Genomic DNA, 24,909 nt, shown 5'->3' on the forward strand with positions numbered 1-24,909 from the left:
TCTAGCCCCTTGACATAGGTAACCAAACCTTTTATGATCTGACCCTCCCTTATCTGTCCTGTTTCACCTTCCTCCTCTCCCCACCCCATACCCCACACGTGATGCTGTAACAATACCAAACTGTTTAACTTGTCCAAAATATATGATGAGGTTTTACTAGTTGGTATATTTGCTAATACTGTTTCTTTTGTCATCCTTCATCCTTCCTTATCTCCTGCTTAACCACTAAAATTTAGTTTAAGAGTTTTAGGAATATTCCTTCAGTTATGCAGATAGAGTTAGGTGCCCTGCCTTAGTCTTCCCAGAACAACTTGTATATTCCTGAATTACAGCTTTTTTCTTATCAGATTTTAAATGATCCGTTTCCATCTTTGTCTCTACCTTAAAAAATAAAAATCACTTTGAAAATAGGAATCAGGTCTTCATATGCCTATGTTTGTATACCCAGTACCCAGCATATATCAAGTACTTGATAAATATTTGTTTACATGTTTGCCCACCCCAGTCCCATAGCGTATTATCCTGCCATAGAGCATGTCCTCAATAAATAGCTGATGAATATATAAATGAATTATTGATTTGGTAATTTATTGAATCAGAAGTTGAGACAACTGAAGTTTTTCATATGAGTGACAAGGAGAATGGGGATTGCATTAAATAGAATGGAAACAGATGGAGGAACTAGTTTCAAGATAAAGATTGTGCATTGCTTTGACATGAGATGGTTTGGGAAGTATGACAAAACCTCCCTTCCCAGCTTTGCACCAGATACTTGATCAGTTGAGCAGTCGTGGACAGCACTGTTGGCTGGACAGATCTATTGAGAAATCATAATTGAAGATACAGTGGTGTGGCCAGGATCACTGAGAAAGTGTGCAAGAGACCGAGAAGGACAGGACAGAATCTTCAGGAATGTCTGCACTTAGGGAGAAGAAACAGATGAGTTCCCAGTAAAAGAATCTGAGTAGAAGCCTCTTAAAACTATTACAACAATCAAGAAAATGTATTATGAAGTCCAAGGAAAAAAAGTTTTAAGAAAGGAGCCAATTGTTGAGAAGTGGTCTGGTAACAAGCAAGACTGTTGAAAGAGAAAAGGCTGCTGGATTTGTCCTCTAAAAAAGAAAAAAGTAATTTGCAATAAAAATGTATAGTGTGACCTCATTTTTGTAGAAACAAAAATATACAAAAAATATTTTTAAAGTTCTGAATACGTAAATACCAAGCAAGAGAAATAGAAATAGAATGGCTGAGAGAAAGACTTTTATAATTTAATTTATATACTTCTGAATGTTCTAATTTCTTCCAATAGGCATGTACTTTTATAATTAAAAAACAAAAACTTTCACCATCTCCTTTATATTAACATCTCCTCTCTCCTTCTCTTCTCTGCCAAACTTCTAGAAACGGTAACAGCAGAGGTGTGTGTAGTTGGTGGTTTTGCCTGGGTTTGGGGCTTCTGGGTTGAGGTAGATTTATCTTTCATTCACAGTGAGTGGGTTTTATTCTCCTGTTCTCCTATCCCGTAAGTAGAAGTTATATGAACTAAGATATACATCCATTAGTGGTTCCTCATGGGAAAGTGATCCCTGGGTTCTGGTAAAAAAAAAACCACTTTATGAATTTAATACATTGCACTATGCCCATATAAAGCCATAGTGCATGATGCCATTTAATTTCTTGTTTTTTATTAATAAGTTACAATATGAACAAACATTACTAAAAATTCTGATCAATGCAAACAGAAGGCCAGCGACTTTGATGGGTTTACGTGATTTGACTTCTGGCCCAGGGCCACCTGGAATTAGTAATGGATCCAGTAATACTCTATCAGTTCTTTCTTGTCTAGAGATTATCTCTGCTTCTGGGAAGTTTAAACATCTTAATTTTTAGAATCTTACTTTTGAATAAAAGTCTTCTTGTTCTTCACTTTAATTTTCACTTTATGGACATGGGGAAGAGAAACCAAAGTGTCATGAGTCTGTGGTGAACTTAAGTTAGAAGGAAACGGCTGGTAGAATAGTAAGGGATATATATACATCATCAGAACATTGCTCTCTAAAAAATAAAATGTCTTGATAAGAGGAAATGTGCTAAGATGGGAGTACAATTTATTAGAGAGAAAAGCATATGCACGTGTTTATTTTTATTAAAATTCCTTTTTCTCCATATTTACCTTGTTGCTTTATAATGAAATTACGTGAGGACAGAGACCAGTTCTCCCACAGGCACTGTCATTGTACTGCCTTCTTTAACACTCTGAGTACATAGTAAACACTGAACAATTGAACATGAGGAACGCAAAAGCACTTTGAAGCCAGCTGGTGGCATTCTAATCCCTGACGCTCACTTTCGGTGCTCGGAACCATCCCAGCCGTGCAGGTCCCGGTAGCACACTTCACTCTCCTGGTGCTCTGGTTCCTAGTCCTGCGCCGCCGCTTTATTAGCGGCTTCGCGGGTCCGAGCCCCAGCCCCCACGGCCAAGTGCAGGCTTCTGGAGGATAAGGACCATCTCTTCCCTAACGCGGCGGCGGGGCACACATAGGCCTTCAGGAAGTTACTTAAATTATACCCCGGTAAAAAAAGAAGAGCCGCCCTGCTCAGTGGTTAGAGCCTCGGCCTGTGTACCAGCGGGTCGAGGGTTTGATTCTGGCCAAGGGCACCTACCTGGGTTGCAGGTTCGATCCCCAGCCCTGGTCGGGGCACATGCTGCAGGAAACCAATCGATGTCTCTCTCACATTGATTTTTCTTTCTCTGTCCACTCTCTCTCCCCCTTCCCCCTCCTTTCCATGCTCTCTGAAAAGCAATGGGAAAAATATCCTCAGGAGAGGATTAACAAAAAAATTAATTAAATAAAGAAGAAGAAGAAAGTTTTTACTGCCATGAGTTGCATTTCAACTCATGCTGAATTTATACGCCTTTGTGTGATGTGTACCCCTTCTGTGCTCTCTGCAGCTCATTCTTGTTTATTCTTTTCAGTTTGTTGAAGTCAGCATGTGATGGTTGGCTGCTTGGAACATCATCATCCATCAAAAAGCACCAAGAGTCCACTAACAGTGGAGAGAATAGAAGGGAGAAGAAGACAGTTGGGTTTCAGTCACCTGTGGAAGATGATGCCCTGTGGACATGTCAAAAGAAAAATACATATCAACCCCAAAGAGGTAAGCTTGGCACCTATAATAGCAAAATGAAAACCTGTTGGGGACAGGTGGTTGCTGGTGGCTACTAGCCATGAACTCCAGAGATTTCCTACAACCCTGAGCAAGAGCTAAATATGTTACAGCCCAGCCAACATGGGTCAGTGGTTGAGCATCGACCTATGTTCCAGGACATCGTGGTTCGATTCCGTCAGGGCACATGCCTGGGTTTCGGGCTGGATCCCCAGCGGGGGGCGTGCAGCTGATCAATGACTCTCTCATCATTGATGTTTCTTGTTATAAACTGACATGTGCCTGCAAGGTCTAGGTAGCACATCTAGATCAGTGAATTATATCAACATTTCTCTTAGAATACTCATATGAGAAAGTCTCCCATTTATCTCTCTTTGTACAAGCAGCAAACTGTAAGACTTATTCAGCAGTAATTATGGTCATAGACACAAAATAATGTTCAAAGTGAGTAAAGAGGACAAGAAACTGAACATAAATCTCTGCCTGGAAAGTAAACTCTAACAACTACAGTTAGTCTTCAATTAACTGGAAATATGGGGAGGGTGGAGGAGAGGTCATGGATAAATTCTACATTATGGCTGAAACAAAACCTCATAAGTCTTAAGCATGTATTGCCTAGCAGTCTTAAGTACCAGTAATTCTTCCTATTTTATATGTCATGGATATTTTTTAAAATCAATTATAAACAACTGTGTGAAATGTTGAATGAAGCAGTTAAATTTAATTGTGTTTCCCAATTGTTTCTGGAGTGGCTTTCTTTGGCTTAATCTCTCCTGGAGTTATTTTGTTTCTTTTTTATTGAATTTATTGGGGTGACATTGTTTCATAAAATTATATAGGTTTCAGGTGCACAACTCTATAATATATCACCTGTATATTGTATTGTGTGTTCACCACCCCGAGCTCTCCTGGAATAATTAAGGGAAGGATTTTGGAGCAGAATGGAACGAGCCTGCGCTTACTGTACAGAAGAGCTATACAGAAACAAAGGGCCAAAACAGGTCACAGAGGACCTTCTGCTCACACCTCTGTTCCAGACATCTTTCTTTCCTGCTCACAACCATTAACCCTGATTTCCTTCTTATTTACCTCTTTTTTACTGGCTAACACCGGCACATCTCTGGTATTGAGCAGCCAAGTTTTCATAATCTCCCTAGACACTCTCGCACATGCTTCTCTGAGAAATGTGTGATGCTTTATGAGATCTTGCAGGTATACACTCCCTGCCTTTCCTCCTCACCTTCCCCCGTTGTCATGGTTTTTTTATTTTAATTATGATTAATCTAAAAATTGTTTAATCCTCTCCCAGATAACTGAGAGATGATAATTAGTCCGAACTTCAGAATGGGGACTATCTACAATTTGAAACTAAAGCAAAAGTTTCTTTTGTTTGACATAAGGGGAAAGTTCCGCAGACCTCCATTGCTTTAGGACAACTTAGAAACAAAAATGAAATTCAGGAGGCTGAGATCGAATCTTCTTTCCTTTCTCTGTGAGTAGTCATTCAGAACAGGGAAACTTCCTTTGGCTTCCTCTCTTCTTAGTCATTGCGCTTTGGAGAGTGGAGAACCAGTCAAAATTGGGGGGGGGGGGGTTGTACTGCAAGGCTTACCGTAGTCTTTTGTTAACTTGTCACCGAATTGTGTTGTATGTCAGCACAAAAATAAAATGCCAAAAGAGAAAAATGTAGTGTAATAGCAGAGGGACAAATAACTTGTGTTATTGGTTAAGACCACGGCCACATTAGAAAGCTGCAATTGAAAAGGCACTTTAAAAAAGGTATCATCTAGCCAGCCCTTGCCATGGTGGAGGTTAATCTCTCCCGGGCCTGGCTGTGGAAGCCGGAAGCCTGGAAAGGGCTTGTATCCAAAAAAAATCAATTTCTAATTTGAAACAAAATCATTTTTGACTAACAGGGGTTCAGAACCCATTACTTTTTGCTGTACAGTCTGCTGACATTTCAGCACTTTCTGTTGTGCACAATGAATCCTAATAGTCATTTTATAATGTTGCTATACCAATCAATTTCACCAAGAGAGAGCTGTTACAATTCTGCAAAGTTTTCAAGAACAGTTTTCACTCATGTTTTATTTTTTTCGTTAGGTTTTTTTTTTTCTTCCTTTTTCTTGGGGGGGGTGTCATGTTGCAGTGAAAATTTGAAACTTTTTCATCTTTTCAAATAAATTTTGTTTTAAGGCATTGTACTCACAAGACTTAACTTTTTTTTCCTACTTGTAGGAAAGGGTATCTTGTATTTTTCTCTTCTTTATTCTAATGTGGAGCATTTGCAAAATTATGATATGCCTGATCATTGAGGGAGGGCCCCTTTGAGTCATTCTGCAGGACCCTTAATCTCTGTTATCAGTCTCTTTCTCCTTTACCTCTCTTATCCCCCTACCATTCTGGCAACTTTATACATAATAAACATGTGAAAACAAAAAAAACAAAAACAAAACTTGACTCTTGTCTCAGGAAACAACCTTGTGATCACAAAAATATTGTACAGTACAGTATTGTCAGAATCACACTTAAAATATAAATTGTTTTTCAGTCAACAATGCTTGAAATGGTTTATTTTAGTTGTTTTTATTGAGCTACGTGGAACAAGGAGACATTACTTAGGAAAATCTACACTTGAGTAAAGAACTTCTAAGCCAAAGGCACAAATCTGGAAGCACCAGCCTTCATTTCTTTTTTTTCCTTCCTACACAGCGGTGTTTTTATTCTCTCCCAGCTTGCCTTCTTGAACCTTCTCTTTCTGAGCAATCACTGATTCCCTTGCATAAGAGCCCAGGAAGCTGAGGGCGTTTTTTCCTGTTATGCTGAAGGGCTAGCAGAGGCTGTGAGGCCCCTGAGCACACATGTTCCAGAATTGAAATGTTAGGCTTCAGGGCTTGTCACCGCCCATTCCTATATCAGCCATCCCAAAGCCCACTGCTACCTTTAGAGCTACCTCCTGTTTCTTCCTATTTCATTGATCTCCGAATACCCTTAAAACTTTGAGTTTGATGCCTGGCAGTGTGTTTCAGTTGGTTGAGCATTGTCCCATGCACCAAGAGGTCACTGGTTCCATTCCCTGTCAGGGCACATGCCCAGGTTGCAGGTTCGATCCCCAGTAGCAGGCATGCAGGAGACAGCTGATCGATATTTCTCTCTCTCTCTCTCCCTTCCTCTCTCTCTAAAAATCAATAGAACCATTTAAAACAACCAACTTTGAGTTTGAGAGAGGCTGAATCTAGAGTAATTTTGATTTACCTGATGGTGTTGACCAGGCCTTTCATTTTGTCTTTGAGTTTTTTTAGGTTATGTATATACAGCAGCTGTCACTGATTGAGGCTCCCTGAGGGGCTTCCAAACACATTTTTCTTTTACTAGAAGAGGATTGTTGTAGACTTATCTGAAGTGAGGAGTAATTTCTCAAATGCCTAGTTGCTCCTCTAAGTGAACCTGTGCTTGCGGTGATGCGAGTACTCTCTGTAGTCCATGACAAATTAATCGGTGACTGATTAAAGAAATAAACAATTTGGAGTATCCAAAGTACAGAAACCATTTCCATCTTGCCTCTCAGGAACACTTATTTATGTTTATTTTATTATTAGCATCATCATTATGATTATGTGTGTAATCATTAGAAAAGGTACCACATGATATTACTTCTGATTCCCAGAAATCAGAGCTAAAAGATCTGTTTAAAGCTGATGCTTTTATCAAGAGAACTCAGAAAACAAGCACAGTACAGGACTATGAATAAACTCAGACATGTAGATTAAATTGTCCTGCCCAGGCCATTCAAAAAAGGAATTCAAATGCAAGAGACTATCCTTGAGAGTTGAAGTTGCTGTATATGGCATATTCTCACTTAAACCACAGTCTCTACCTTTTCCATCCTCTGTATTAGAAAGAAGTATCTCAAAGTACTATATAATTTACTTATTTATTATTTATATTTTATATTTCTCCCATTGGAATATAAGCACCCCATATGCTCACTGTTGTATCTCCCTAGACCATTGCTTAATATGTGGTAGATGCTCGTTATATATTTGTTGAATAAATTAAGGTAACATTAGAGATACTGACTTTTCTCTCTATGGCCTTGCCTCATTTTCCCACAAAAAGAATCTAATCAGTTAAACCTCTTGAGCTCAGTACCTGCAATGATTTAGTGATTTAAGAAATGCATGTTTGTCCCTTCTGAGTCCTTATGGTGACTGACTGGCAATGTCAAAGAGATATCAGTAGAGTCTTAAAAATAGCACTGCCTTGAAAGTCAAGAAAACTGGGGCTTTTTTTCATTTGCTTTTATTCTAATTGAGATTTAATTTATATGCAATAAAATTGCATAGGTCTTAAGTGTACAGTTTGAGAAACATTGACAATTATATATATCTATGTAACCACCACCCAATTAAGATGCATTACTCTTCCATTATTCATGACAGTTCCCTTGTGTTTCTTTCCAGTAGGTCTCCCATGAGGCCTCTCTCCTTGCTTACAGAGGCTGTCTTCTCCTTGTATCCTCACAAGGCCTTTTGCTGTGAGCACGCATCCCTGGCATATCTCCCTCTTCTTGTAAGGACACCAGTCATATTGGATTAGGGCCCATCCATATGCCCGCTTAATCTCATGACCCCTGTAAAGGCTCTCTCTGCAAATGCATTCTGAGATATAGTGGGCATTAGAGCTTCAACATGTGAGTTTGGCAAGGGGAAAGGACGCAATTTATTCCATAGCCGCTACTTTTTTCCTAATCTTTATGCTTCTCATTTTTTCTTATCTCATTATACTGTCTAGGACTTTCATTACAATGTAGAATAAAATGGTAAAAGTGGACTTTACACCTTGTTCCTGGTCTCGTAGGAAAAGCGGATATTCTTTCACCATTAAGTATGATTTTAGCTGCAGGTTTTTTGTAACTATCATGTTATAGAAGTTCCCACCTCGTTCACTGAGACTTCTTATTGTAATGAGTATAGAATTTCATCAAAACTTTTACTGTGCCAATTGAGATGGTCTGAGTATAAACTCATAAACAACTTTGGAAAACAGTTGGGCATTGTTTATTAGAGACAAAGGACAAATATCCTGTATCCCAGCAATTTCTCTCTAGTTATATATACTAGAAAGAATCTCATATACTTATATATGAAATTTATCAGCCTAATGGATAATATTCTTGCCAGCACTTATATTTTTTAAATGTGTATATTGTCTTTGTGTGTGCGCACATGTGTGTGTGTAAATATAGAAGAATGTGTAATCTTATGAATATGCATAACTGTATATGACTGTTGGTATACTACACATTAAATCAAATTTTATAGAAGGAAAGAATATAATTAAAAGCTGATATATAGCTTTCTAGAAACTTAATAAGGAATAGAGCCTAGAGAATTAAGAAAAAGGAGTAAACTTGCTGGAAGGCATAGCATTCACACATTCCTGAAGTACATGCAGGGGTCTGCATCCATTGATGCTGCTCTGTGCTTTAGGGCTATCATTCTTAACTTTTCTGGGGCCCCATAACCTTTCATAATTTGATGAAAGCTGCGGTACCTTTGCCCAGAAAAATGAATGAGCATATATACACACATTATTGTGCCTGCAATTAGAAGGGAGTCACACATTCCTGAAGTATATGCATGGATCCCATTAGAAGTCCTTGAGCCGTCTGTTAAAATTTCTTCTTTCTGTCGTTCCCATCAGTGTCAATTGTCTCAACCAAACTTTTGACGGAAGTATCAAAACAGAAAAAAAATAAGACAAATGTTGAGGCCTTATGTGATGGTGACTAAAAAGATTCTGTCACTACCAGGCATTTCTTCCCTCTCACCTCACCCACAAATTCCTCTCAGTTGTTCCCACTCCTGTTTGCGTATTTTAATTTTCCTTCCATCCCCAGGTTTCTACCCAGACAGTTGTAGGAGTAGTGAACTACTTTACCTGTCTCCATTCTCTCTTTTTTACTCTATTCTAAATTCTGGCACAAGAGTAAACTCTCCAAAGACCAGTTTTGTTATGTGCTTTTTATTGTCATTGTTGCTGCTTTGTTTTATTTTTGAGGCCAACTAGCACAGTGTTGAGTTTGCAGTACAGACCTTGATTGTATTCAAAACCCAGCCTTGCTCTTACTAGTCCTGTGATGCTGTACATGCTGCTTGATCTTTTCACACTTTCCACTTCCTTTTCTATAAAATGAGGACAATAATATAATTTAAGGACTGATGAGATAATGCATGTAAAGTGATTTAAAGTGATTAGCGAGGTACAAGGACATAGTGATGCTCAATAAATATTTCCTGAATACACTAAATGCTTAGCCTTGAGGTTTTTAATGTAATGCTTTTGCTAAGTCCATGCTCCTTATTCCTTCCTGTCAAAATTCCATCTCCTGCATTAACTCCCCCCTAACCCTAAAGCCAGATGTGATCCCTCTCACTTCCTAATTCCTCAGCCTTTTCATACTGTTTAATCCGCAGTAGCTAGCATAATAGTGAAACTCCGGGATCAGATCGTGTGCACAGGATGCTGGCTCCATTCCTTACTAGTTTGTGACCTTGGCAGGTCATGTAAGTCCCTTATGGCTTATTTCCTTATCTGTAAATTAGATATAGAATAGTATCTATCTAAAGGGGTTTTTATGAGAATAAATATAACCAATTTCTAGGAATGGCCAAACTACAGAGATAGAGCTGCAGGGGGACAGTAACAGACCAGTCAGGAAGAAGGGAACTGCATAGAGGCATAAGGGACCTTTTGGGAGTGTGGAAATATTATGAAACTGGATTGTAAAAATAAATAAGCAAATCCCATGACAAAAACTTTTTAAGGTGGGTTGTATGCATGCTTTCATAGCTGAACAGATTTGCTGCTACTAATCAAACTATACACCTAAGATGGTTAAATTTTACAGAATTAAAATTATACTTTAATGAAACTGTTTTTATAAAGAATATATGGTTTATGGAAGAGGCTTAGAGCAGTACCAGGCACATACTAAACATATTATAGCTGTTATTTTTACCTTATACTGCCTTGGGTCATTTGTGATTCTTTACAGCATTGTTCAAAGTAACTCATTTTCTTACTCTCACACCTTCCTTCCCCTCCTCCTAAACTAAGCTCAAGCTTAATCCTGGCACCACGCCTTGCCTGTCGTCAGGTACTTAGCAAATATTTACTGACCATATGCACTGAGTGGACGGATGAGTTATGTCTAGTGTGAGAATGGACTGGTTTGGGTTGAGGGTCCCACAGGTTTGTATACACAAAAGACAATTGTGCATTTAGATGGCTAGTGGTTTACACCTATACATAATAGGAAGTAGTTAACATTGAGTACAGCTTTATAATACCAAGGCTCATGATGGTTACTCTTGCTCCCTCTAGTCTTGATTTTCTTTGGTCACACCTAAACTGTTTCGTTCACAGTTAGCATACTGTATTCTTGGCGCTTTAGGGTCTGGTATGCCTAAAACGCCAAAGCTGTCTTTGTGTTATTTGCATATTAACCCTTTTCTCAAAGAAAGAGTGAATCTTTCCAAACAACTTCTTTAATCAGCCTGGATAACAATCTTCCAGGAACCAGAAGAAAATTGTGAATGAGATTCTTACAGCCTTTCAAGAAAAAGACAGGATATTTTGTGTATCTTGGGAAAATAATATTAAGAAGGAAGAGGGGAAATTATTAGAAATACTAATAATTAGAAACAAACAGCAACAAATATTTATGTCCATGTCTTCTTCTTATTTAGCACTTCAGAAAAGAAATTATCAACTAGACATTGCTTGTTAGAAAGGAACAGAGGCCAAATCGCCCTCAAAGGGTTAGTTGAGCACCTCTTCCAGTAAGACACTTCTAGCCCAGTTGAGAGTCCTTTGAAAGAAACTTTCAAGATTCATGTCTATCTTGAAAGTTCCGGGGTCAGGATAAGTTTCATTTGGGGGGGGGGTTGGAGATGCAAAGTGCTGGAATTTTCTGTCTTGTCAAAGAGAAGAAGGAGCTTTTGTTATGATAGTTAAGAGGAATGAAATGAAGCAATCTACCATCTTGGGCATTTACACAGTAAACCCAAGTCAGCAGGAATATGAGAGGACTTTAGGTTTTTAAAAATCTCTAGTCATTCTGTTACTGCACAAATGTGCTTTTTTAAAACAAGATATTATAGATCTCTGATGTTTACAAAATCAAAACAACCCTCTGAGTTTTCCATCTGTCATTGTTTCATTTCACAGGGGGAAATGCTTAATTTCAAAACTTCGGGATTCCTATAATCTCTAATATATTACTCAGAATGTACTTTTCCATTTCCTTTTATTGAGTGCCCAAACTATTTCCTTTATTGTTCGTACAGGGACAATGACAGGAGTTAGAAAAGATGCGTCCACATCTCCTATGACAACAGAAACCCAAAAGGAGCTTGTAAGCACAACCACAGTGTCATTCCAACCCGACACCTCCCGGTAAGCTTTAGGGATTCTTTCATTTAACATCCTTCAGAGAAGAGCATTTTTTTAAAAATTGTTGACATAATTGACATACAATATCATATTAATTTCAGAATACTTCATAGTGGTTTGATATTTATATACATTACAAAATAATAGTTTGATATTTATATACATTATGAAATAATCCCCACAATAAATCTAGTTACCATCTGTCACCATACAAAGTCATTACAATATTATTGACTGCATTCCATATGCTGTACATTATATGCTTATGATTTACTTATATTATAACTGGAAGTTTGTAACTCTTAATCCCCTTCACCTATTTCACCCGCCCTCCCCTAACCCCCTCCTCTTTATGGTAACCACCAGTTTGTTTCCTGTATCTATGAGTTTGTTCTGTTTTGTTTGTCTGTTTTACTTTTTAGATTCCACATATACAGGAAATCATACAGTATTTATCTCTGTCTGACTTATTTCACTTAGCACAAGACTCCTTAGGTCCATCCATGTCGTTGCAAATGGAAACACTTCATTCTTTTTTATGACTGAGCAATATTCTAGTATATATATATACACCACATCTTTTGTGTGAGTGTGTGTGTTTCACAAGTTAATTTATTCAAGCACTCTTACCTCCAGCATCTGGACAGAACTCACAACCAGGCACTGGGGTTTCAAAAATCAAAATATAAACCAAACAATAACAAGGTTTCCTACTTTTATACCACATCTTTATCCACTCATCTATCAGCAAACAGCTAGGTTGCTATTGTAAATAATGCTGCAGTGAACATAGGGGTGCACATATCTCTTCAAATCAGTGTTTTTGTTAATAATTTGATCAGCCTTTTTTGCAATCAAGAAAAGAAATATGTTATTAAAATTTCTCATATCTAATAAGCCAACTCTCATTATATACTTACAGCTGAATATATAAATATCAACACCAGAAGGGCTCAGTTTATTTTTCCTCGGGAATATGATTATTTGAGCACTTAAATACCTAGTATTTTATCAGATGAATACAAATTTTAGGACAACTTTCATTTTGAAGAACTTCTGGGAAATGACACAGAGGATAATAGTAGTGGCTGTCATCTATGAATTCTCTATGTCCCCAGCCCTTGGTGTACATTATCTGACTTAATCTTCATCACAGCCTTATGAAGTGGTGCTACTGTCATCCTCATTTCAAAAGTTAGGAAACTAAGGCTCAGAGAGACTAGGTGACTTGCCTGAGGTCATATAGCCAATAAGAGGTAAGCCAGCATTTCAGACTCCAAAGCCCATAATCTTAACAATAGTTGGCAAAGACAACTTCCCTATTTTGGAGGCCACCCACAATCAAAAGAAAATTTCATTAGTTTACCACATTCTTTGTTTATTACTCCTCTTCTACTTTTAATGCTGCTGTTGTTATTTTGCCAAAGATCCACAGTGAGTTGTGGTTCCGAAATATTGATGGGGTTCCCACCTTTGACCACTTAATGTTGTGGCTGAATGCTTGTGAACAAAGAGGATCTATTCTTGCTCGCCCTGAGAGATTCCTCTGGAGAAGTTACAGGTAAAGAGGAGGGAGAGCCTGGATTTTCGGTCTTGGTGAATCTCCCTGTAGTTGAAGATTAAAATGAGATCTTTAGCACTACTTTAATGTGTATTTGATGATTGCATTTCACTTTAGAGAGAAGCATGAAAAAGAAAATGCTTCCCCAGTGAGGGTTTTATAGAACATCTTCAGCACACATTTTCTGAATGGACCATATCAATTTTGTAGAGTTTTACAAGGCCAGTTAAAATTGTTGTGAAGACTCATATTTACGGACCTTAAAAAAAGGATTCTTTATCTGTTTGTTCTAAATACTGCAAGTCAGCTACATATAGATTCTCAGAAGCTTTTTAAATAATGAGCATTTGGCTAAATAAAACAGTGTGTAGCACACCAGATTTTATCCCTAGACGTGCACGATGGCATATTATAGATCTATTCTACAAAGTGCAGAGTTGAAAAAGATTCAGTGCTATGAAAATCAGTTACCAGGAAGGCACAATGGTTGCTTTCTAGAGTTCAGAATCAGGATTATTTGAATTATTTTTATTTCAAAGTGTAGAAAAGGCAATTTTTATAGACTACTTTTCAGTCACAGAAAAACTCAATGCAAAAGAAAAACCTATTGTTCTTTGTCACAACAAACCTTTGAAAGTAGTACTGAGGTAAACAAGAGTAAAAGACCGTTCCCTGTTTACCCTAAATTCCAAGAATTTTTAAGACTTGCAAGAGAGTATGGGGGTTGTACCTATGCTTGTGGGAGACAGGTTTTCCTTTGTTCTCTGCAAAGCACTAACACCTAAAAGAAGACCCGTATCATTCCACATGCAGGTGATGAAACGAGGCGTGGCAGAGTCCTCCTCATTCACATGGAGGCTGTTAATTGTTCTCTCTGCTGCCTGTCAATATAATGTGAAGTTTTCATTCCCCATTCAAGATGGAAAAAGTTGTGGCTGAAAATGTTAACATTTGCATTTTTATTTGTTGATTTATTTAAAGGACAGCCTCTCCTACAGCAATCCATCACTTGGTGACACCCCAAATATGAATAATGTATGGTAGACTTGCAGTTACCATGTGTAATAAGTGCTAGAGACAGTAAAGGAATGTTAACTATGCTGCAAATGTAATATTTATTGACTCATAAAGTTTACTGCTTTTGAGGTTCAATAATACTGACCATAGGACATTAATATCACTTACCCTGATTTTAGCCGTGCACCTTTGTATGTAGAAATATTCATCTATCTCATGCTAACAAAATAAATACGTAATTTATAACACAAGCAAAGAGAGCTTTATAGCTTTCTGTGCTGGGAGCTATAATGCTTCTTTCCCTCCATTTCACTTTTGGCCTCCAGCACCAATCACACCCCCCTGAGCTGTCCGAGAGAGTAAGCACACTGGTCATCTTGGCTGGCACAGGAGGGTGGCACCACTGAACTAAACAGTGCCATGCATTTCTGCTTGGCTGGAACAGGCAACACCCCATAAATCACTCCACCTGGAGAGAGGACTAGAGAGGCCTTTTCTCCCTGTCATTCTGAACACCCGGAGGGTAGGTGCTCCTTCACTCAGAAAGTTCAGTACTCTTCCTGTCATAATACTGAGTCAGAGTTTACTGATTCTACTTGATCCTGTTCTCCAGTGTGAAGTCAGACCTGGGCAGGTTACCAATGAATTTGTTATGAGCACATAATTAACCCATTTATGCCTTCCAGAATTAGGTATGTCCGTTGCCAGCAATAAAGATCATGCAAGAAATATCTGGCCCCCAGAGCAAAAGAAGTAATGTTAATTAGCAACCATCAGCTGTAATTGTCATCCCCATTAAGATGCAGAATTATGTATTTCTTCGTTATAAATAGCCTTTCTAATTGTACTTGATGTATGCCAATTTAATCAAAAAGTATACTTGCAACAGGCAGACATTTGCATTAATGTAGCTTTGGATCTTCAAATCTTTTATTTCAAATTTGACTGGGAAAAAGAGTCTATTGCAGCTGTATATCATTTGTATGTTGGTGTCTTTTTCTCTTCAAGTATATAGATCTGATACATTTTATATTAAAAATGAAGGCATTATCTTCTGGGATTGTTCAATGAAACAGACATCTTGTCACTTTTAAAATACTTGGAGTTTCCAACTACTAACCAGAAAAACATAATTATTAAGCAGAGAAAATTTAAATCCAGAGCAGATACTTCAACACTTTCCCCCAAAATAATATTTTGGGTATCAATAAACTAGTTCTGAAGGTAAAAAAATTAAAATTAAAAAAAAATACAGTGGTACCTTGGTTTTCGAACATCTCCATTGACGAACATTTCGGTTTACGAACACGGTAAACCTGGAAGTCAGTGCTTCAGTTTTCGAACACACCTCGGAAGCTGAACGTGCCCTGCGGCTTCCGCCGAGGGCAAGATCCTGAGGCCCAGCTCTCGGCTGTGGATCCCTCGGTTTTCCAACGTTTCAGAGCTCGGTCGGTCTCCAGAACAGATCACATTCAAAAACCGAGGTCCTGCTGCACTTGGAGTTTCTCTCTCTTAATCATGTGACAACAAAGTGATGATTGTTCCAAAATGCGTGCAGCAGTAGGGTTACATTCTCAGTCCCTGAGGAAAAAGGTTACTAAGGCCTCTTCTCTCTGTTCTTCCCTGACCCCCAAGAGTTAATGCTGGTGTCTTTGACTTCCCTTTTTTGTGTGTGTGAGATGTGAAGAGAGAAAGGCAGATCTCACCAAATCATGCCTGATTAGTGAATTTTTGGACCCGAAGCTGGAGTTAACCTATTTCTGTTAAGTATTGTTCACCTCTTATATGGGATATCTTTCTATTTATTTTTGTCATCTTCAATTCTTTTCATCAGTGTTTTATAGTTTTCAGTGTACAAATCTTTCACTCCTTGGTTAAATTTATTCCCAAGTACGTAATTTTTTTTTTTATGCTATCATAAATGGGATTTTTCCCCCCTTGATTTCCTTTTCAGATAGATCACTTTTGGCATAAAGAGACACAACTGATTTTTGTATGTTGATTTTGTATCCTGCAAATTGACTGAATTGGTGTATTAGTTCTAATAGTTTTTTGTGGAATCTTTAGGGTTTTCTGCATATAGAATCATGTCATTTGCAGAGATAATTTTACTTCTTCCTTAACTGTTTGGATGCCTTTTATTTCTTTTTCTTGCCTTGCTGTTCTTGCTGTATTTCCAATACTTTGTTGCATAGAATTGTTGAGAGTGGCTATCTTTGCTTTGTACCATGTCTTAGAGAAAAAGCTCTCAGTTTTTCCTCATTGACTGTGATTACCTGTGGCCTTTTCATAAATGGCCATTATTGTATTGAGGACATTTTTTTGATTGAGAGTTTTTATCATGAATGGATGCTTCCCTTTGTCAAGACATACAAATTGCCAACAGGTATATGAAAAGATTCTCAACATCACTGATCATCAGGGAAATGCAAATTCAAACCACAGTGAAATATTACCTCACAACTATTAGGATGGCTGTTATCAAAAAGATAAAAGATAACAGAAAAGGGAAGGATACAGAAAAAAAGGGAACTCTTGTATACTTAGTGAGTCTGTAAATTGGTATAGCTGTTATGGAAAACAGTATGGAAATTCCTCAAAGAATTAAAACTAGAATTCCCATAATACCCAGTAGTCCCTCCTCTGGGTATATACCCAAAGAAAGTGAAATCAGTACTGCAAAGAGGTATCGGCACTCTCGTGTTCATTGAAGCCTTATTGATAATATTATCTAAGATACAGAAACAACCTAAGTGTCTGTCAGCAGATGAATGGACTGTGGAATTATTCAGCCTTAAAAAAGAAGGCTCTGTCATTTGTGATAACATAGATAAACCTGAAGAACATTATGCTAAATGAAATAAGCCAGACAGAAAGAGAAATACTGTAAGATCACACTTATATGTGGAATAAAAAACTCATTGAAGTAGAGAGTAGAACATTGGTTGCCAGGAGCGGGAAGGTCGAGAAAATAAGGAGATGTTGGTCAAAGGGTATAAAGTTGCAGTTCTGTAGGATGAATAAGTTCTAGGAATCTAATGTATAGCATGATGACTATAATTAATAATACTCTACTGAATATCGTAAATTTGCTGAGAGAGGAAATTTCCAGTGCTCTCAACACAAAAGCAAACTGAAACTATTTGGGAGGATGGATAATTAGCCTGCCTAGTAATCATGTCACTGTATATATATGTATATCAAAATATCATGTTATATACCTTAAATATATACAATTTTAGTTCTTTTAAAGGTAGTGTTTTCTATCTTTATTTTCACCTTAAGTAAGTTAACATGAGCCTCCGGTTGCTTCCAGCTCCAGTTATGATCATGTAGCCTTAAAGTGCTAGAACAACAGGTGGTGTCCTGCCTGGTGCTTTGCTGTGCCATGAAGAGGGACAAACATTTCTGCACTTGTTCCTCTTCATTGCCTGAGCTCAAACCAAGGCTTTAGCCCAAGGGCAGTTTAAGCATTGTTCAGATTCCTGCATCACAGTGCCAGTAACCATTTATATTGCAGAGAAGGGAAAACTGTGTAAATAATTCTAACAATGATCTGCTTTATCTCAAGCAACAAAATTCTGGATTAACAGCTGCCAGGGGATTCAAGAAACATATTTCTTTTATGCTGGTAATAAATATATAATCCTGAAAATTATAATTGCCTGTTCACAATCCTTGACATAGTCTCTTAGAGTTGACAGAATGCTTCTCAGACTCATTGTCTCATTTAAAACCCTGTGAGGTAAGTGGTAGCATTACCCCATTTTATAATGAGGAAATGAGAACTGAGACAAACTGAATGGTGGCTCAGAGTCACACAGTAAGGAAGCAGCAAAGGGGACTTGAATTTTGCTCATCCAGTCCCAAACTTCAGAGTTTTTTTCATTCTTTCATACTGCTTGAAACTTGGATTTGGTTCTGCAGTATCAACACTAAGCTGATAAAATTCTGGTTCAGGGTAGGAATCAAATTTACTTTAAGAGTTGGAATTGGTTTCATAACTTGATAAGAAGAAACTTAGCCTTACAAGGAAGGGGAGGTGTTGTGGTTTCACTACACACAACAGCCAAATGGCAGTGCCTTCTTGCACTTGTGCCCAGAATCCTAACAGTGACAATTATTTTTAAATGAGCCTTCATCTTACTCACACATTTACACAAATATTTTAAGTAGTCAACCAGATTCCCTCATGTGCCTGGCAGAGGAAACGATAATGTGTTATCCTCCCAAAGGTGGAGAGATGGAAGCCAAACCAACATCTTCAACCTCAAACTAGAGCCCCCGGGCACTACCCGGCTTTTTTTTATGTGGCAGGTTTCAGTAGCAGACCTCACTGCCTCTGTATGAGTGGGGACCATATATGATGACACTGGCTGCCTATTATACATCAGGAACTGGGTCAGACATGTCCAGATGTACCCATTCATAATATACATTCATACAAGTTACATATCATTGTAAGCCTTTTCTATAGCTATTAAAACTCAGTTTCATAATATCAAATAGAATTTCTTCTTAGATTTTTCAATTGACTTCCTGAAATGCAGGGTACTCGGCCCTGAGCTATCATTCTAGCTTTATCTGACCTCAGAGTAACAGTTTACACACTATGCACAATCAAAGCAGCATTTACTATATTTTTTCCATTTTGAGTATATTGTAAATAACAAAATAAAAACATAACCCAATGAAATGACACACGTAAAATGATGACAGTAAAAAGGAATAATTGAAAACTTCAGAAGAGAATGTGTTGAGTATGTTAAATATGCCTCTCTGCCTTCTACCTTCAGTCAAAAGGATGAAAAGCCCAGCCTTCAGAGTGTTTTGTTTAAGTTGGGTTAATAATCTGAAACTCCCTGCCAGCGATGCATCGCCATCAAGAACAGATGAATGCACTGAAGTTTTCTTGTGTTTGATGAAAAGATGCTGCTTTTAGTTAAGCCATGGTGTTGGGCTGTTATTATAATTCCCACTGTTAAAAGCCATTAATATAATCATCCATTTCTCTTGCACACACTATTTATAGAGTGTGTAAGTTAAGAAAACAGAAACAAATGTGCTAGGTAGAAATAATAAAGACATAGCATAATTCCAGGAAATGAATTCAGCCTAAGGACGTTTGTCATGACATTCTTACCAGAGGAAGAACACACTGGATAGAGAAAATGTACAACAGTTTATACCTACTAGTCACTTAGAATTCTAGTCCTTGGCTTTAGGAAATCTTTCTAAGTTGTAGGTGAAGGGTTTATAAGAGCTATTTTATTGTTCACACTTTTCTGTATTTTCCAAATGTTCTACAACAACAATGTATTACCTACATAATTTTTAAAACAATATTTTAAAAGAAAACAAAGGACTCACACTTATAGGACTTAAACCCATTTCAAAATTTTATACTCTGTAGTTCCAAGTAGTTGGAAAAACCCTAAGGTTACCCTTGGAACATATGACATAAATATGTTATTTCTTTGTTGAGCCAGCAATAGGTGAGGATTATGTTTCCTTGGTGTGTCTTCCCCAGTACTGAACTCTGAAAAATGCTATGATTAGTGACATCTGTTCAGTATTGCCAGCTCCTGCTATCATTTCGCAGTTTTTAGCCTCATGAACTGATGTTTTAGAGTTGTTCATTGGTCCAAGATCATTAAGTTCCCTTAACTTCAATGTAAAGAAACACTGGTGAGTATCACTTACTGTTCTAGGCACTTAATGCTTTTATAAAAACTCTTTTATGTATGTTACCTAATGTAACCCTCACAGTCATGACAAAGTAAAGCTCAAAGAGGCAATTATAGAACACTTAAGAGCCCAGTTGTAATAATTCTAACACCTAGGTTTATAGGCCATGGTTTGAATGCTTGCTCTGTGGTTTTGAACAAATCATTTAATCTATAAAGTGGGGATAATAATACCTCCCTCTTAGGCTTGTCATGATGATTAAGCAAGATAGTTTATATGAAGTACTGAGCACATACCTGATATAAGGCTAAATAGTAGTTGTTATTGTTGAACTTCCTAACAAGCCGTAAGCTTTGCTACCATATCACAGAGCTCCTTCTAAACCTCTGCTTTGGCCTGTGGCTAGTTTGTGTTTCTGTTTTCTCAGGGTAAAATCCTTGCAGTGCAGACAGGCAGCATGGCTTAGAGGAGAGGGCATTAGAATTAAAGTCCAAGGACCTGGATTCATAGGACCTGCCTCTAACACTTGCTAGCAGAAAAACCTCTTACAAAATCCCTTGACCACATGGAACCACAGCTTTCCAGCCTTGCATCCTATCTGTCTGAACCTTACCCTTTGTTCAGAGATAAAATTAAAACAGAAACATGCGCCTCTATCTCCCGATTGCACATTTACACATTTGGGGAACAAAATAATGGGGAAAAGATGAACATTTTCAAAAATAATTAAATATTTGGTTTCACAATAACATGGCTTAAATTTCTCTTCCAGATCTTTGGGTTTTGTGCCGGCCAGTAGTTTAGAAACCTTAAGTAGATACGCAAACTTGGCACCGCATCGTTCACAGCGAGGCACAGAGCAATTCTGTGGGAATCTCTGGCCTTCCACTTGGCAGAGGACCGGGCACAATTTACATTTCCTGAGATTATGCTCTGTGAGCATGTGTTTACTGAAGGTTTTTTACTTTTTTTGACATTTAAATGAAATTGTGTCTGAAAAACATTAGTTCTTTATGGAGGACACCAGAAGAAAAGAGGTAGCATCCTGGAAGTCCAAACTGAGGTCACTGGCCATGAGGAAAAAGCTGACGGAGTATCAGCGTAGGCTACATGCTTTGCCTTGAGGACAAATGGTCAGGATGGTGCATGATAGAACCAAGACAATCACTGAGTAAATCAAGCACCTTATCAGTAAGAATAGTTATAATGGAGAAGACAGAATAAATGTAGTAAATGGTCACTGACTAATGTGTCTTCAGTTCAGCTGGACACTTTTGAATGCTGTTTCTATATGTGAATGTGTGTGTGTGTGTGTACACATATACCACTTCTAATGTATTTAAAACACTTTTCATATTTTCCCATAAGCTATTTGTTTTCATATTAATGAACTATGCCCCTCAAAAAAAGATATTACAGTCCTTTTTTCCTTTCAGTCTCCCTTTTCTTTGTCTTTTGCTCAAATTTATTTTACCATTTTGTATTATCTGTAAATTTTTATGAATTTAACCACAAAAATGAAGAGACATATATGATAGTTCTTTAAAACAGTAAAACAAAATGTTCATTAGCCTTAAGACTTCTAGATCCATATTCTCACCAAAACCTCTTTGCTGTGCCTTCTTAGAGAATATGCATGAGCCACTTGATGTACAATTGTAATATTACCCATGAAAGAAAGATTCCAAGTTGATCTTAAAGCTCGAGAGTAATTGACCAACGCGTTACCTGTTTACGTATCACGCTTTCATTGATTTTCTTTCTGTCGTGGGCGCATTCTGAGTGTGACTGTTGCTGAGATTGAAAGCTCATCATCTTGTTGCTTGGCACGCGTCCCTAATGCTTCTGAAACGATCGACTCGGTTGGAATGTAAGCCTCTTGGCAGGCATGGGGAGAGTGGTTACTGTTGTACTTGAGAGGCTGTTTCTTCCTTTGGGAGAGCTGTGAGATTTTGAGATGGGTTGGGATTTGTGTTTAAATAGGGGCTCCACTTCAGTCTTTCCTGTTACAGGGCATGGGCTACTTGAAAACCAGAGCCATTGTTAGAGCCAGAAGTAAAGGCTCCAATCCAACACCAGGACAGTAAGGTAGAAAGCAGACAAACCTTGAGTACAGTTGCATGTCTTTTAAAGGCCATGTATTCAGTCATGTTTCTTAGCATATGTGAAGAATTTAATCCTTTCAACCTTTTGATTAATGTTCATATTAAATAATAATATATAGGAAAGATAAGATAAAAGGCATGCTTAGCCAGTGGGATTATTTTTTGAATGTTGTGCATTAAATAATTAAAAGGATGCTAGGGGTTTCACCTTGGGGATTTTTCATCTTTATGGGGCTCTGAGTAGCCCTGCTAAGGCACTTTTTTAAAAAAATATGTTTTTTATTGATTTCAGAGAGGAAGGGAGAGAGAGAGAAACATCAATGATAACAGAGAATTGTTGATCTGCTGCCTCCTGCATGCCCCCTACTGGGATTCGAGCCCACAACCCAGGCACATGCCTTGACCAGGAATTGAACCATGATCTTCTGTTCATGGGTCAACGCTCAACCACTTAGCCACACCAGCCGATTCTGCTGTGTCACTTTTAAGAGCCAGAGCTGAGCACCATGCCAGGCCATGCTGAGGGAAGGGATGTTAAGCTATTCCTTATCAAGAGCTGTCTCTTCCCTGTGCCCTGGAAGAAGTCTGCACAGCAGAAGTCACCACGCTCATGTACTTGGCACTTGATATAACTTGATAAAGGTTGGAAGTATATTACCTTGAGACACCTACCCTACCAGATGAAAAATGGACTATTTACCACAAATGGCATTCTGTGTGGACTTTCATTAGGATTCTTCTAGATGCCCTCTGTTAATGACGTCATGCCCTCCCGCATGGGGAGATGGAAGTATGTACGGTGCCGGCTAGCTCAGGGGCAAGTCCTCAGTCAATGTCCCTTCACTCCATCCATGTCTGCTGTCCTCGCAGTCTCTTCTCATGTCTGAGAAGTGGGCTGCTCCTACAATCAAACTTCTTTGTAGACCAGCGGACACAGCCCACACCCAACTTCTGTCTTCTGGAAAGAAATGGACTGTGGAGAAAGAACCAGATTCTGGTGAAAGCTGAGGTGTTGCTTCATCTCAGGGGTGGATCATAACTAACAGAAACCATTGATTTACAAAGGAACAAGCTAGTGAGTGCAGAACTAACATGGAACTGGCCTGAAACACTGGGAACCATGACCTTCCTGGACAGGAGAAGAATCAGGAGCCGTGGGTTGCTGTGATGCTCGCTGATGCACCCCCTCAGCAAGCATGGCAGTTTCCCTTGCCCCTCCCCGTGCGATGAGCTCGGTAGCTTTTCCAGAACTGTCCCCTTCAGTGAGTTTATGCTTCACCACAGCTTGCCCCAATTCTTTTATCTTCTCCCTTTGGATGCAAGTACTTTTGTAAAGAGCAAAATATTTCTACTGATGTACAAACTGTAGGTCACATGGCATTGACTTTTATTCAAACCAGAAGGGGTCCTGCGAGGGTTGTAGCATTGTATCATTACTTCACCGGAGTCTTTTGTGTCGCTGTGGAAATTTTAATTTCACGCCCTGCAGACTTCATAGTCTTTTGTGCTCTCTCTACTCCTGTTGTTGCATAAAGGGTAAACCCTTGTGTCACGTTCATTTTAGATTGAAGAAAGTAAAGTTTATCCATTTAAGATCTCCAAACAGATACCAAAAAAAGCTGTTTTTACGGGGGAAATATAATAACTCTTCAGTTAATCTGGATTTCCATATGGGTGAGTGTGGCCTCAAGGCTCAAAAGAGGAAAAAATTTCTTTGTTACCATTGGGTACTGGTACTATTTCGTTAGTACAGAATATCATTAATTTTCTAATTAAAACATAAGATATTCTCAAGTGTTTCGGTATTAAAAAACAAACACACAATTAGACTGACGCTAAAGATCTTTAACCAGTCATTGATGGCTATATATATATATATATATATATATATATATATATATATATATATATATATATATATTTCCTCCTTTACACAACTGTTTTTTTGAAAGAGAGAAGAAAATATTGTGGTAGAGAAAGCTGTAAGGAAAAGTCTGGAATAGGTTAATAGAAAACTTGGTGGAAACAAATCAGAATTTATTATCGACACTGGATATTTGATTAAAATGCATTTCTAAATGAAATGAAAACCTTACATATGGGACTTTTCATATCAGAGATTTAAGGTCAGAGATATCACAGAATTAGAATTAAAACTTAATACCATAAACTATTTAACACTAACTTCTAACTATATTCATGTAGCCTTTACAAATATTATGAAATATAGTATGGCCTATAATGAACTATTTTTTTATTTCCTTGTCTTGTGACTACCTTCAGCCTGTGGTCCCAAAGTCAGGTTTACACTGCTAAATAAGATGAATTAGCTATGAAATGGGCACCCAGCTTCCATCCTCTCATAATGCCAACCATAATCCTTTTTAGAGGACTGTGTGTAGGGATTAGGGAGGATCCTTTCAATAATTTTTCTAATGAGTTTTTACAGAAACTAATACCAGTGATCTGGTAGCAATCATTTAAGTACATGTGCTTACCTGGGACAATTGCAGTGGTGATGTACATGGGTTTTAAGCACCACCCACTGTATATACTGTGTACACTGTTAATATCACTGTTAATGTTCTAGTATTTAGTATATTTCTCTCCAATACTTTACTCTTTTGCTTCTTATACACTTCTTATTCTTTCTAAATTATAAACTACCTGGAACTTCAAAAAGCAAAAACTCTTCTTTGTATTAACCATTTTATGAATAAATTAAAAAGAGGTAGGTGGGAATTAGTGGTGCTAAATAAAATTGCCTAAATTGGCCTGTTAGCAAGGTTGATTGTTGGAATGAAAATGTACCTGTTTCTCTCCTAAGTTACCTTAGGAGCGCTACAATGCGACTGTGTTTCTGGGAAAATCTCTCTCCTTTTTGTTTTCTTTATTGAATCTGTATACAAA

At 37.9% G+C, this 24,909-nt stretch overlaps 1 protein-coding gene across 5 annotated transcripts in view; it reads left to right on the forward strand.

Moving 5' to 3' along the window:
* Window positions 1–24,909, forward strand: part of KIAA1328 (KIAA1328 ortholog) — a 204,881-nt gene that overhangs the window by 166,619 nt on the left and 13,353 nt on the right. For 4 of the 5 annotated variants that reach the window (XM_016195975.2, XM_087819049.1, XM_016195977.2 and 1 more), the window contains 2 exons: window positions 2,978–3,159; window positions 11,523–11,631. In XM_016195975.2, coding sequence (XP_016051461.2) covers window positions 2,978–3,159; window positions 11,523–11,631 — 291 coding nt within the window. The remainder of the gene's footprint in view (window positions 1–2,977; window positions 3,160–11,522; window positions 11,632–24,909) is intronic. The other variant, XM_087819050.1, reaches the window with a different exon arrangement.

The sequence above is a fragment of the Miniopterus natalensis genome, chromosome 7 (genome assembly GCF_054644295.1).
Source record: "Miniopterus natalensis isolate mMinNat1 chromosome 7, mMinNat1.hap1, whole genome shotgun sequence".
NCBI classification, from domain to species: Eukaryota; Metazoa; Chordata; class Mammalia; order Chiroptera; family Miniopteridae; genus Miniopterus; species Miniopterus natalensis.